Here is a 12,431-nt window from a genome sequence, read left to right as displayed (position 1 = left end):
GTTGTGTTTTATTCCCCGGTTCCATTCTGTCATCGGCTTTATAGGCTTCGCTGGAAGCCGAAGTGGAGTTGATTGATAAACTGGTATCGAGTAATCGAGAAGAAGTATCCAGTGGGTGTCACACATGCCCTTCGTTTCATCCTCGATTATTTTGCTCGAGAAACGTGGGGGGGTTCTTTAGCAGCCTCCGCCAGCTTGATCGCCTAACGATCAGGAACCCCCGGCACATATTCCTGTCCTCCCGATAAATCTTAATCATATCATACACTCCCCAGCAGATACGTACACGGTGGATCGCTTAAGCGTGTCGATGGTCGTGTCTCCTCGCGTGTACGTGCAAGCGAAACAGATATTTACCAGGTAAATCGTCATCTACAGGCCGTAAAGGCCGTCACGCTACCCTGATCGTAATTCGTCCCGCGACAGACGAGATCGGCTAACAAACACGATCGACAGTGATTACCAGTCGACTGCCAGCGAGGCGAAGCGCTGCTGGTTGCAAGTGGCCGTTGTGAATAGCCTGCAACGTGGATGCACCTGTAATCAACGCGCACGCTGCATCTACAGGGTCTACAGCATGTTCGGTGACGGTCTCTCTGAGATTCCCACGAACTGGAGAATCAATATGGCTTCTTAACGCTCCGTCATCTCGGCCTAGTAAAATCCCCAGCTAAATTGTGATGCATCCAACGAAAGCCATTGCAAATGGTGAGTGAAAGTGCATGAAGGTGCACCGAAGGTAAAACGAGACGGCGGACCATTCTTTGAGAGCGCTGTACCTTGCGCCTCTTCTTGCTGTTAACCTAGACCTCTTCCCCCGGCTTCTCTCGTAGTTTTGTAATAATCTTGCCAGACGACGGGGACTGGTCTTGGATGAAAAATGAACGGAACGGATCGGCGTGCTTTTCTTTTCCGCGGCGAGGCGTCATTAAAAGATGCCCCATCGTCGGTCCTCGCGGTGAACTATAACTACCAAGCGGAATATGCAAAAGGAACAGCTTCCGTTCGGTGCTCCGGACACGGCTCGAAACGTATCGCGCCACGGCCCTGACCGACTCGACCGATTCGAGATAGTAGCGATGAAAAATTGGTTCCGGTTAAAACGCTCGCCGAGGAATCGGCGATTATGAACGGCCAGGCGCTTCGCACCGGTTGCAGTTTAGAAAATACGAGGATCTTGATGGGGAATTTCGTGGTATCTGCGCGAGGAATGCTATAGCGCGCGAGTGCTTATCTTGTATCTTAAAGGCGTGTATTTTAAGGAATTCTTACAACGTCCAATTGTCACTTTCTTACACGGATGCGTCCCTCTTGGCGTAAGCTAGCTGAATGCAACGCTGTTTTGTGTTAAGGATACATTTTGGCGTTCCTTGAGAACTTAGTTTAACACTAGTGCAAGGACAGTGTTAAATGATCTAAATTCGCTATAAAATAGATCTGATTTACGTTATTTCTTACTCCTACGCGACGAAGCACCACCTTTCTTTGACTTCACACTTTTCTTACCACTGCGTGGAACGCTCACGGGTTTTATGCTACCGACGTATGCCTTCCGTGCTTCGTCAGTGTCCTCTAATAAAGCCCTCCTCTCCCAATAGGAAACTATGTGCGGATTGAAAAGCGTCCGATACTTCTGCTTCTGCCTATTTAGAAGACCTTGCATATCCTCGAGGAAATGCTGATAGTCTTCCTTGGCGTAGATGATGTTCATCGCGCGGCTGGTACTCAATATCTCTTCGTCCTCCTCGGTCTTCACCCACCGTACATCCTCTTCCTCTTCCTTAACCTTGTATAACGACAAGTTCAGCAGAGGAAGTTTCCGAAGCGATTCCGGCGGTTTAGACGTTCTCGGGTCTAAACTGAGCATTGAAGTGTCCAAACAATCGATGGATGATCGAGCACTGTCTCTTTTCGTGGAGGACTTTCTGATTTCAGTCAAAGATTTCCTTCTGACCTCGACTGCCGAGGAATCAGGTTTGAGCTCGTGTTTGTTTAAGAAAGCTTGCCTAAGCTCTTTACCACGTTCCAAGCTGTCAGGGTTTTCCTTCGCCCAGGCTTCTTTCATCTGTGCTATTTCCTTCTCTTTCGATTTGTCTTCGGATACCTGTTAATTAAAGTGATTAGCCGAAAGACACTTACTGGTCAGTGAGAATTATTCAAAGAGAAGAAATGGTACCTCTACGCCACTTCCAGAATCAGTGACCACCTGCAGAATCCAATATGGTGGTTCAAGAGCTTGATGGCTATCGACAGACTGCTTCGAGCCTTTCTTCGACTTCAACAATTCAGGCTTGGACAGTCTACCTACAGCCGAAGCAAACGACTTCGTTTTAACGATAGAGCCTGAAGGTTTTATTCTAATATCCGTCACGGCAGCCCATTCTGACATTGTTAGTGGCCAGCTGTCGTCGAGAACAAAAGCCTCCGCGTAGTAAATCCGATGGTTCATCGATTCCTCGCTCTTTTTACCTCCGTCCACATCAGTGGCGACATCTGGCCCCTCACCGCTACCATCCCCATTCAATAACTCACCACTATTAACAGTGATAACGCCACCACTAAGATTGCTACTATCACCATTTACCCCAATTCTCGCCAGACTAGCCTGTCGTTGAAACCTCAAATACACAGCTGGCAGAATGACTACCGATGTTCCCTTCACTTGACACAACACGTTCCCCTCTTCATCTGTCACTCTAAATCTAATCTTCACCTGATCATAGGACGTGCAAAGCCTAAGCGACACGACGCTGGGCTTCACCACCCGAATGATCCACTTCGAAACGTACTTGTTCTTGTTTGGTATGTACTTGTTGGTCAGTTCTTCGGTCACCAGGGCAGGAAGCACTGTCGTCGCAGAAATCGGCACCTCGTCATCCAGACGATAGAATAATGGCTGCCCCTTTACGGTGATTATGTTCATCGTCCAAGCCAACTCTTTAAACACCTGATCCTCGCTCCAACCGTAACCAAACGCTGTGTACCCTACATCAGCATGCTGGTAACGAGTCGGTACCACGTTGTTCACCACTCGCAGCACCTCCTGACCAGATTCATTGTTGAACACCCGTAGACTGTGCTTAGGTAGATCGACGAACAGGTCAATGCCTGCGTTAACGATCTCTGTGGCTCTGGCGTTCACCACGAGCCTCGCGATAGGTAGCCACTGGTTGGGCTTGACGTTAGCTAGCGTCCCAGTTAATTCTTGCGTTTGAAGCGTGTACTGGAAGTCCTTAGAGCAAGGATACATATCGTAGAGCCTGGCGTGCTGCCTGAGCATATTCCTCAGCAGTTGGTTGACCAGAGATTCCCGTTTGTTGTAGTTGAAGAGTTCAGCGACTTTCAAGAGATTGCTCAGAACCTGTTGGTGTTCCTTGTGGCTGGGATCGTGGATCGTCTTGTATTTTCTAATCATCAGCATTTTAAAGAACGACTGGATAACGGTGGCTGCGTAGTTTCTGGCAAAGCTGTTTTCGTTGAACAAGTGCTCACTGACAGGATGTTTCTCCGCTAAGCCTGAGGATACACTGTATTCCCGCAGCGCTCTCAGTATCATGCCGATTGTGTCGAGGCGTTCCATACCGATTGTGGGGTCGAAGAAGAATATCCTCAATGCTCGCAGGATATCTGGTACCTGGCTGGCGGGCACGATGTTCCGTATCAGGAGCACCTTTTCGTCGATGATGTAGTCGTGTATCTGATTGTAGAAGATCTTGCTCTTGTTGTTTATGGTCTGTACGCATGGCATGTAGCTTTCGTAGTAAGCTTTCACAGCCTCTGGATAGCTCTGAGTGCCAAACGACTGATAGGCCCTGCTGGCAGCGTTGCTGATGTGCTTCACCATGTAATCGATCGTCACAGACTCCGTAGACATCAGCTGATACATCCACCTTCGGCCTCCCAGGTGGAAGATCGTGTCCGAGGAGATGGTAGTGAAACAACGGGATTCTGAGCGACAGTATACTCGGAGCAGGTGCCTCCCTGATTCCAATTCCATTACAGCAGACTTGCTCCCAGCCGTTGAAAGGAGTACCAAGCAGTTGGATTTCTCAGCTCTCTCGAACCAATTGTGCTTTTCGATGATCAGATAGTCATCCTTCGCGATTGGGACACCCGTGGTATTGCTCGGATTACCGCCGTTTTGAGAATTCAGAGAAACCTGGAACGTGGAGAAATCGATCAAGAAGAACTTCTCTTCCATAGAATCAGTGAAGATGTATAGAGGTTCGTTTCTGGTCTTCGACATTGTCTGGGGCCAGCAGAAAGTGTCACTGAATACATGTTCGTTAAACGTCGCTCTGGATGGAGAACTCTTTCTACTACCCCTTTTGCTGGTCTTCTTCGCCTCTGGCCTCTGATCGCCTTGTTTGGAGTCTAAACGATCCGAGATCCTCGCGGTGTATTCGAAATAATCGAGCTTGTAGAAGAACTGGACGTTCTTCACGAAAGGCTCCATTTTATTGAAATCAGCCCAGAAACTCATGTCCACTGATAGATCATCCTTCAATGCCCCTTTTTGGGGGTCTTTCGAAGTGTCACGCGATTTGTTCTTCCGACGAGTCTTCTCTGGCAATGCTTTGTTATCAATGTCTTCCTTCTGAAGGCTTTCCTCTATGTTCGTGTGACTGTAACTATTGATGATGCTCTCTTCGTATCCTTTTAGGGGACTGATAATTTTTAATGAACGAATTGGTACGAAGTATTCGATGGGGTCGATCAAACCCTCGTGGATCGCCCATTTTAGCCAGCGGTGGAGTTTCCATCTGGCCAGGGGAGGCTTCACCTATGTTAGTTGGATAGTTTTATAAAATAATCCAAGTGAATGTACCTATTAGGAGATTACACGTACATCTTTGGGATCTAAAGGGACGTCGCGAGATTGAAAGACGTAAATAAAGTGGCTCCAACAGCGAGACAAGCCGGATACAGTACCACAAGGCGGCTTCTTCATGTTCACACCAAGGAACAAAGTCACTGGCTGTGGCTTGCTAGGTATCTTGGGCTTTCGAGCGCTGTCTTTCGATCTTTTCGACCGACCAGTGCCTTGAGACTTTTTCGAGGATTCAGTGGCTTTAGACCTCTTCGTTCGTGCGGTGTCCTTAGACATTTTCGTCCGTACCGTTTCCTTGGACTTCTTCCCCTCGTTAGTTATCTTAGATCCCCGCACTTCTGTTTGCAAAGTGCCGAAACTATAAACAGATTGCAAGAGCAACAAATACACCCGACACGGGACCAACCGAGATTATCCTGCGTCGCGGCTTCCGCTTCCCACTCGAAATGGTCCGCATACTTCCGTATGAAGTTCCATTTGTCTTGGGGAGACAGATAGTCGATGTCCAATTGCAAACAAACCCACCCTGAATTGAATAAGAAACAACGTTCTAGATATTCCATATCTACCTTCATAATATTTTTTTATCGCGTCTTGGTGCTACTTTTCTCACGTTACCGGTTAAACAAGTAACAGGATGAAAATCCACGATTTCATAGTGCCGAGACCACGTCAGGGAACACAGTTTTAACAGAGCCTTCGAAAGAACCATGGGCCACAGTTCGGAATCATTCGCAGTGCGGGGTAAAAGTGGCAAGCCTTCAGAGTTCACTGGTATCATGTCGTCCACCACGATACGACGCCAAGATCCCAGAAAATATACTCGTACCATGTATTTTCCTTTGATGAAATGTGCTCGCGATTAAAATGAACCCACAATAATTTATTCCTCCCCGAGAGAGGTTACCATTTGGATTTACGATTGGCCGATGTTGCGCCCCTTTGCCAGCTTTGTTCATCGAATATACATTCATCCAGCCTCGCCAAGATTGCTGCCGCCCAGTCCAAATGAAATGGCTGGTCTCACCACTTATTTCCAATCCATCTCGGCCGCAGTACTGGAGATTTATTAGCGCGGAAATAAACCATCGCGCGAACTGAAAGTCGTTCCTAATTGAACCACGACCAATTGCACGCGGGCCATTCTTTTTAATTGATTTATTCGAAGCAATTGTACTATCGCGAGGGATCGTGAATTGTGTTAATTCTTTCGGGGGAAAATACTCCCTTCTGTATTGACTTTCTCCACTACTTATACCTACTGTGTGCCATACAGAATACACAGAACAAAGAGGAGCTCATTTGTAGATTTCGAGAGCTGAATATAGAAATACACTTTCTACGAATTAACACAATCTTCGTCAATTAATTGGACGTACCTCGCTATGCATAATATGTTTGTTGTTTGCGATTAGGTCCGGATACTCTGAACTGGGGATGAACACTGTCAATGGTTCCTAAATTCACATTACAATTTACCCTCTACTCATGGTCACAAACTATTACGTTTGGCATTCGTGAAATAATTGAGGATAAAATACAGAAAAGGAGTACTCTGAAGAATAGGGATTAATTTAAGAAATGATTTTGCTCCTACAGTCAGATCCTTTAAATCCTTTGCTCTTATCCATTCGGAAGGTGTCAACGATGATGGTAATTGAACAAGTTGGGTATCGAGAAACAATCCATCTGTGCCATCTGTAATTTACGTTGCACATAGATCTTCAGGAAAATTGCTATTTCGTTGCTTGTTACTTTTAGGCGTTGCCCAGTTCTCGTTGTTTAACGCCACATCGGACCATTCAGGCCATAATGTAGAATCATTCGGAGTAGAAACTTCAGACACGGTCTTCGCGATTTTTCTGGATGTCGCAGCAGACATGTCTGAAACTTTCTTTTTTGTCGATAAAACACGATCGTTCTTGTGTTTTATATAAGCAATTATTAAATAAGGGTAGGGAAACGTGTACGGGATCGCAGAATTATTGGCTAAGTCGAAACAAAATCAACTGGCCACTTAAATAAAGCCATTTCCCCAATTGATTTTGTTCCAACTATAATGTTAGGATTCTGGAAAAAGTATATATTTATTGAGTCTCTGTATTATACATAACTATATGAAGATGACATGCGAATCTACGTCGAAGGCGGACGCTATAAAAAAATTACAATTTAAAGAAACCCTATCTCGTTAGTAGGCTACTTTGTTATGGTGCCGTCGCACCCGTTAGAAAAGTAAACGTATTCAAAGTTGTATATATATATACCTATATGTAATCTAGTACAAATGTAATCTCTACAAAAAATAGTATCGATCTCTCACTATACAAACTCAATAACGAATCAATGTGTACTTTGATTCAACTGGATAATAACGATGAACGATGAGCTTGTACGTGTTCATACATAGTATTAGAACGAAGTTTAATTCGCGGGTTAAACGCAGTTACATAATTTTCTCAACAACAAGAAAAATAATATCTACTCGTACGCACAGGAATTATACAATTAGTTCTCTCGTTCTCCCGTTTCGTACGGTGCTAAGTAGGTATTTCTTCAATTCTTCTTCAACAATATTTAAGATATAACTTTATAGTCGCTTAATTAGGCTCGGTTCTTTAAGTTTATAGTCAACATTATAGATAGTTGCTTCTTCTTTTTTTTTTTTTTAGCTTTTATACACAGTGAGTAAGCGCGCAGTGTTTTCAGCCCCGAAATACACACGCGCTTAATTAGGTCGATAGGATTGCATATCTTATTAAGGCATTGTTCCATTCTTCCTTTTTTTTCTTCTCATCGAGTTACATTAAAAATTGTTGACCGAAGCGTTTTTCCTGATAATCGTCTTATCACGTATTTAGAGATAAATAACATCGAGAATTTACAATAATTTAATTTACTTATCGGTAGATATCTTTAAGGATATAAATACAGTGGAATATTTCAATGGAATGTTGAATATGAGATTCTAATGGAAGTGTGTAATTGTGTTTATCGTCCTTTTAAAATATTGTTGGAACACAAGGAGATCAGCCGATGCAGCGCGAGGCTGCATCGAATTGTAAGTCGAAGAATTCGTATAGATTGAATTCACATTTATATAGGTAAGTTTGTTAATAAGTCCCACCGCTTTGGAATATAGATATTGATATAAGAATTTAGTTAGGTACTATTGGGATTGAAATTTATCAAATGTCCATCGCGATCGATTCAGTCTATCCGCAGACACGCGACTAACATACCGCATTGTTTGGAACGTGCAAAGTACATGAACGACGAAAGATAAAAATGGTAACGTTCGTCATAAATTATTAGAATCATACATATGTGTCGATTTTGATTGAGTCGAGAGAAAAGCTCCACCTTAACGTACGTTGGACAACGTACAACAGAGAACCTAGTGAACACCTTATTTCACTCTCAGTATTCAACGTTTGGCACCTACTTCATTAACGTACTATCCCACCATTTAAAAAAATAATCGATAACCACACAAATTGTACGATATCGGATATGCAAAAAAGTAATGTCAGGATTATCACAATAACGTGATACCACTCTGAATTACGTAAAAGGAATGTTTATGCAATTCGTGCCCTCACCATGGCAGTGTTTGTCATACGTTTGTTATATGAATATTTTTGTTTGTCGTGAAGTATTCCACCACTGCCGAATTGCCGCTACGAATATTGTACTTCGAAAATACTAATCTATAAAATTATTCGAAGTTGCATAACATTTCCCGAGATCGATTGAACGTATAACTTAGGCTCGTATGTACAGATTTTGGCACCACATTACGGGCACTCAAGCAATTAAACATTCTTTAATTCCATGGAGAACAATGTACTAAAGTGTTTAGTACGGAATTCTAAGTAAAAAGTGGGCAACTAATACCAGTGGACGGTATAATAGTACCTTGCAGTTACCTAGAATTTTAGTCACACTCGTGCAATGATTTCATAGGCGCTATGGTCTGAATGTATGAGTCAAACACCGAACGCTTCGTAAATTGTAAAATGAGTCAATAGGATAGGAGTCTCGTGGGGTTTCATGCAATTATTTTTAAGTTGTTCTTGCCATTATATAATATTTTAACACATTTTACCGGGGCCTGAAGCTCTTTGATCTTCCATTCGGCCCGCCTGAAGCCTCTGAATTAAAGCGAAAAGATCTTCCTCGGGAACCGTCGATCCCGCCTGTGTTCCATTAGCTCTTTGGCTGTGCTCCTCCTCAGCATCTTGCACTGTTGACGCCGCGGGTAAAGGACTTCGCTGGTCCTCCAAACGCGAACCCTATTTACGTAATTCATTCAAATAATCGATTCCGAGAATTTATAATATAACATCCCGATTTATGGTATTTACCTGGCACCTGACGAGCATTTCGATGAACGAATCGTCCGCATCTTGGTTGCTGTTAAGGCCAGGTAAATAAGGCAGCGTTACTCGTTGCTCGTCCATTCTTTTACTTTGCATTCCAGCAATTAGCTCTAACAAGTCTTCGCCATCCCTGAAAATAGAATTGAAAAATTGTAATATCTGATACCATTTATCATAGTCTGAGTTTCGAGAGTTGAGACCTGAAGCGGGTCCCTCGGACGGAGCGTGGTTAACCACTTTAACCACGCTTCGTCCGAGGGATCCGCCTCAGGTCTCAACTCTCGAAAATCAGATTCTAATGTATTTTTATTTCAATAAATATACTTACTGATCCTCCGATTCGCATACTTCGGGTGTAATCGCTCTAAACTTCTGACTGCGATTTGTGTTTAACGCGCAACGTTGGTCGTCCATTCGACCGGATTGGAAGCGAGAAAGAAGATCAAAGAAACTATCTTCTTCTTTTTGCGTTATGTTATTACTTTTCTCTGTCTGGGATTCGGCTTGCTCTTTTAACTTTGCATCTGGTGTAAGCTGAGGGGAAATTTTAATTATGTTAAGAACATATAAGACATTATAAACTATATGACTCTATTGTACGTAATACACTTACTTTGATAAGATCCAAGTTATCCATACTCTGCCGTCTAAGTCTATATCTACACGGTGAAGACATATTAAAATTTGATCCTATATTGGTTGAAAGTTTGTGCCCGATATTTTCTTTATTATTCTCGTGTTGTCCTTTCTCCAATCCCAAAAGTTTTTGTAAGTCATCAACGTTCATTTGTGCCGTAGCTTGCCCCATTGGATCTTCGAGTTCTTTCGAAATGTTTAAGTGCAGTTTGGCATAGTGCAGTGCCTTTTCATGGTTCCCCATTGCTGCGTAGGCATTACCTAAAGACCAACAGGCACGACCTTCGCCTACTCGATCTTTAAGCTGCTGTGCTATTTCAAGATGCCACAAGTGGTATTCTATCGCTGTTGGATAGTCCCGAAGGAGAGTATATGTATTCCCCAGAGAATAGCATGCTTGTGCCTCTACCTCTCTATCCCTTAATTCTTGCGCAAGGACTAGAGTTCTCTTGTAATGTTGCGCAGCTTTTTCAAATTCACCAAGAAATATATGAGAGTTTCCCAAGTTGCTGTTTGCCCTCCTTTCAGCAGCCTTGTCGCCAAATTCCTTGGCAATTTTTAATCTCTCGTTGTGATAATAAATTGCTTGTTGAAAATCACCCAACAGGTAAAATGTATTCCCTAGATTTCCACAGGCTCTGCCTTGTGCCGCGGAATCTTCTAATTCCTTCATCAGCTCCAAATTCTCTTCGTAATACCTTACGGCTTGTTGCAGACACTGCCTGACATCCTCGGAAAATTCTCCAGGATCTTGGTGACCTACTCTACCAGCCTGTTTTCCTTTAGCGTGATAAACATTTCCCAAATTGTATAAAGCTCTTCCTTCGCTGAGCTTATCTCCGATTTCTCTTGAGATCTCTAAGTGTCTCTTACAACAGATCATAGCCTCGTCGAACTTTCCCATAACTTTCAATGTGTTTCCCAAGTTCCCGCTGGATTTAGCTTCTCCCAATTTGTCTCCCATTTTGCGCGCGAGCGTCAAATCCTCTTTATGGTACTGCATCGCTTTCACGTAATCTCCGAGGTAGAAATACGCGTTTCCTAACTGGCTATAAATTGCACTCAATATCCGTAAGTCATCGGTACCAACTTGAATCGCGGCTTGGAAGAACGCCACGCCAGATTTGCAATCTCCAGCTTTACACAGGCGCTCGCCCTCCAGTGCCAATTCGAGGCACATGTTCCACCTTTCACTATTCTGTCGAGCAGAACAAGTACACCTGTCATATGCCTAACTCTTATTTCTTCAAATATGATTCTACAGGGAAAAATAAGTCACAGATGCAAATTAAAATCTTCCCACGTCGAGCTTCATTTTCAAGAAAAGCTGTGCCTTACTATATAGCTTCGATTATCTAATACAAATAATACATGCATAATTATGTGTACAAATAATAGACAAATATTTAAAGCCGCTGTTCTTAAAAACAAAGGGCTCGTATAAAGAAATTCTCTCCCATATTTTCAACTTATTTCTGCGTGTAGAATCATCAATTTCCCAATTGTAACATCAATTACAAGTAACCCCATGCATGCTTATAATGATCCGAGGATCTTAGAATCTCCCAATACAAAAGCCAAAAGAAGACAGTCACAAAGGGCATAGTACATGATTGCAATATGCTTAGCTTAGACAGAAAAAAGAAAGAATGTGGAATGGGTATTGGAATGATCATGGGAGTGGCTGGGCATGCAACTTGAATAAACTGATCGCAAAGTATTATTTCACATTCCTCTTTAGCAGAATACAGGATAATGTTTAACATGCTCGTGAAAAGCATACAATATTCATTGAGAAATGTGCGAAGAACATATATATATATGGTAGGTCAGGTGAAAGGATGTGTACACAGTCTTTGGAATTTTTTATTTCTATCCATACATATTTCCTGTTATTTACGGTGATCTTGGCGAAGTGAGACAGAGACAAAGAATAACACAAAGAGAAACGACCGATCGGCAAGTGAACGCGTTAATTGAACGCAGTAATGCAATGACATGACCAGTATGAGTCACGCGAGGAAAATTGGCAATTATCATCGTTCACTTACTTGCCCTTCCGACGATAAGTTTCCCGTGCTCGCGCTCAGGGACATTATGCACCTTTTCCCTTTCCTGCGCCCTTTCGAATTAACAATCGATCCTCGCAGATTTACAGGCCCGTGTTTAACATGCGAGTCTTACGTGCACGGCGAGTTACGATAGTAATTCAGAGCACACGACTTTTCGCGCATCCTGATCCTCAAGTTTCACAATTCCGAGATCCGTTTCACTGGCATAATCGGGTCCGCGTGCTTTTCGCGATGGGCAAATGCGCGTAGCTTTTTCCCTCCAACTTCACGCCCGATCGCTACACTGTCCAAACGCAACTGACCGAACGGCGAACATTCAGCGTCCAAACAAATGGCGCTTGATGGATTTCGCTCGGGCAACCTCCAATAGCGGGACGCTGGTGCTTCGGTGGCAAATGAAAATTCCCTATAAGTTCCAGCTGTCACAAACGCAGCCACAAACATTTGCCCATGTTCACACGGCTGGCATCTGCTGCGCGACCATCCCTTCTACAATGTTTTTGTGAATAC

At 43.4% G+C, this 12,431-nt stretch overlaps 3 protein-coding genes across 4 annotated transcripts in view; 1 reads left to right on the top strand and 2 right to left on the bottom strand.

Moving 5' to 3' along the window:
* The window catches only part of LOC143370032 (galactose mutarotase), an 89,052-nt gene that overhangs the window by 27,804 nt on the left and 48,817 nt on the right, over positions 1-12,431 (top strand). The gene's annotated exons all lie outside the window — the stretch shown is intronic.
* LOC143370077 (androglobin) lies at positions 1,361-5,107 on the bottom strand. The gene is made up of 3 exons (XM_076814691.1): positions 4,933-5,107; positions 2,177-4,656; positions 1,361-2,104 (listed from the first exon to the last, which is right to left on the bottom strand). Exons 1-3 carry the CDS (start codon positions 5,105-5,107, stop codon positions 1,448-1,450), a joined length of 3,312 nt encoding a protein of 1,103 aa, XP_076670806.1. The 3' UTR covers positions 1,361-1,447.
* Pins (G-protein-signaling modulator pins) lies at positions 6,900-12,268 on the bottom strand. Of its 2 annotated transcripts, none has more exons than XM_076814916.1 (5): positions 11,901-12,268; positions 9,827-11,107; positions 9,542-9,747; positions 9,199-9,343; positions 6,900-9,126 (listed from the first exon to the last, which is right to left on the bottom strand). In XM_076814916.1, the coding sequence occupies exons 2-5, from the start codon at positions 11,027-11,029 to the stop codon at positions 8,926-8,928; spliced, it is 1,755 nt and encodes a 584-aa protein (XP_076671031.1). In that variant the 5' UTR covers positions 11,030-11,107; positions 11,901-12,268; the 3' UTR covers positions 6,900-8,925. The 2 variants fall into 2 exon arrangements, with proteins under 2 accessions (XP_076671031.1, XP_076671030.1); XM_076814915.1 differs by having other exon boundaries at positions 9,827-11,047; positions 11,901-12,267.

Source organism: Andrena cerasifolii, chromosome 6 (assembly GCF_050908995.1).
Source record: "Andrena cerasifolii isolate SP2316 chromosome 6, iyAndCera1_principal, whole genome shotgun sequence".
NCBI lineage: Eukaryota > Metazoa > Arthropoda > Insecta > Hymenoptera > Andrenidae > Andrena > Andrena cerasifolii.
The sequence above is the reverse complement of the archived record's forward strand: the minus strand, read 5'-3'. Positions and strand labels throughout refer to the sequence as shown.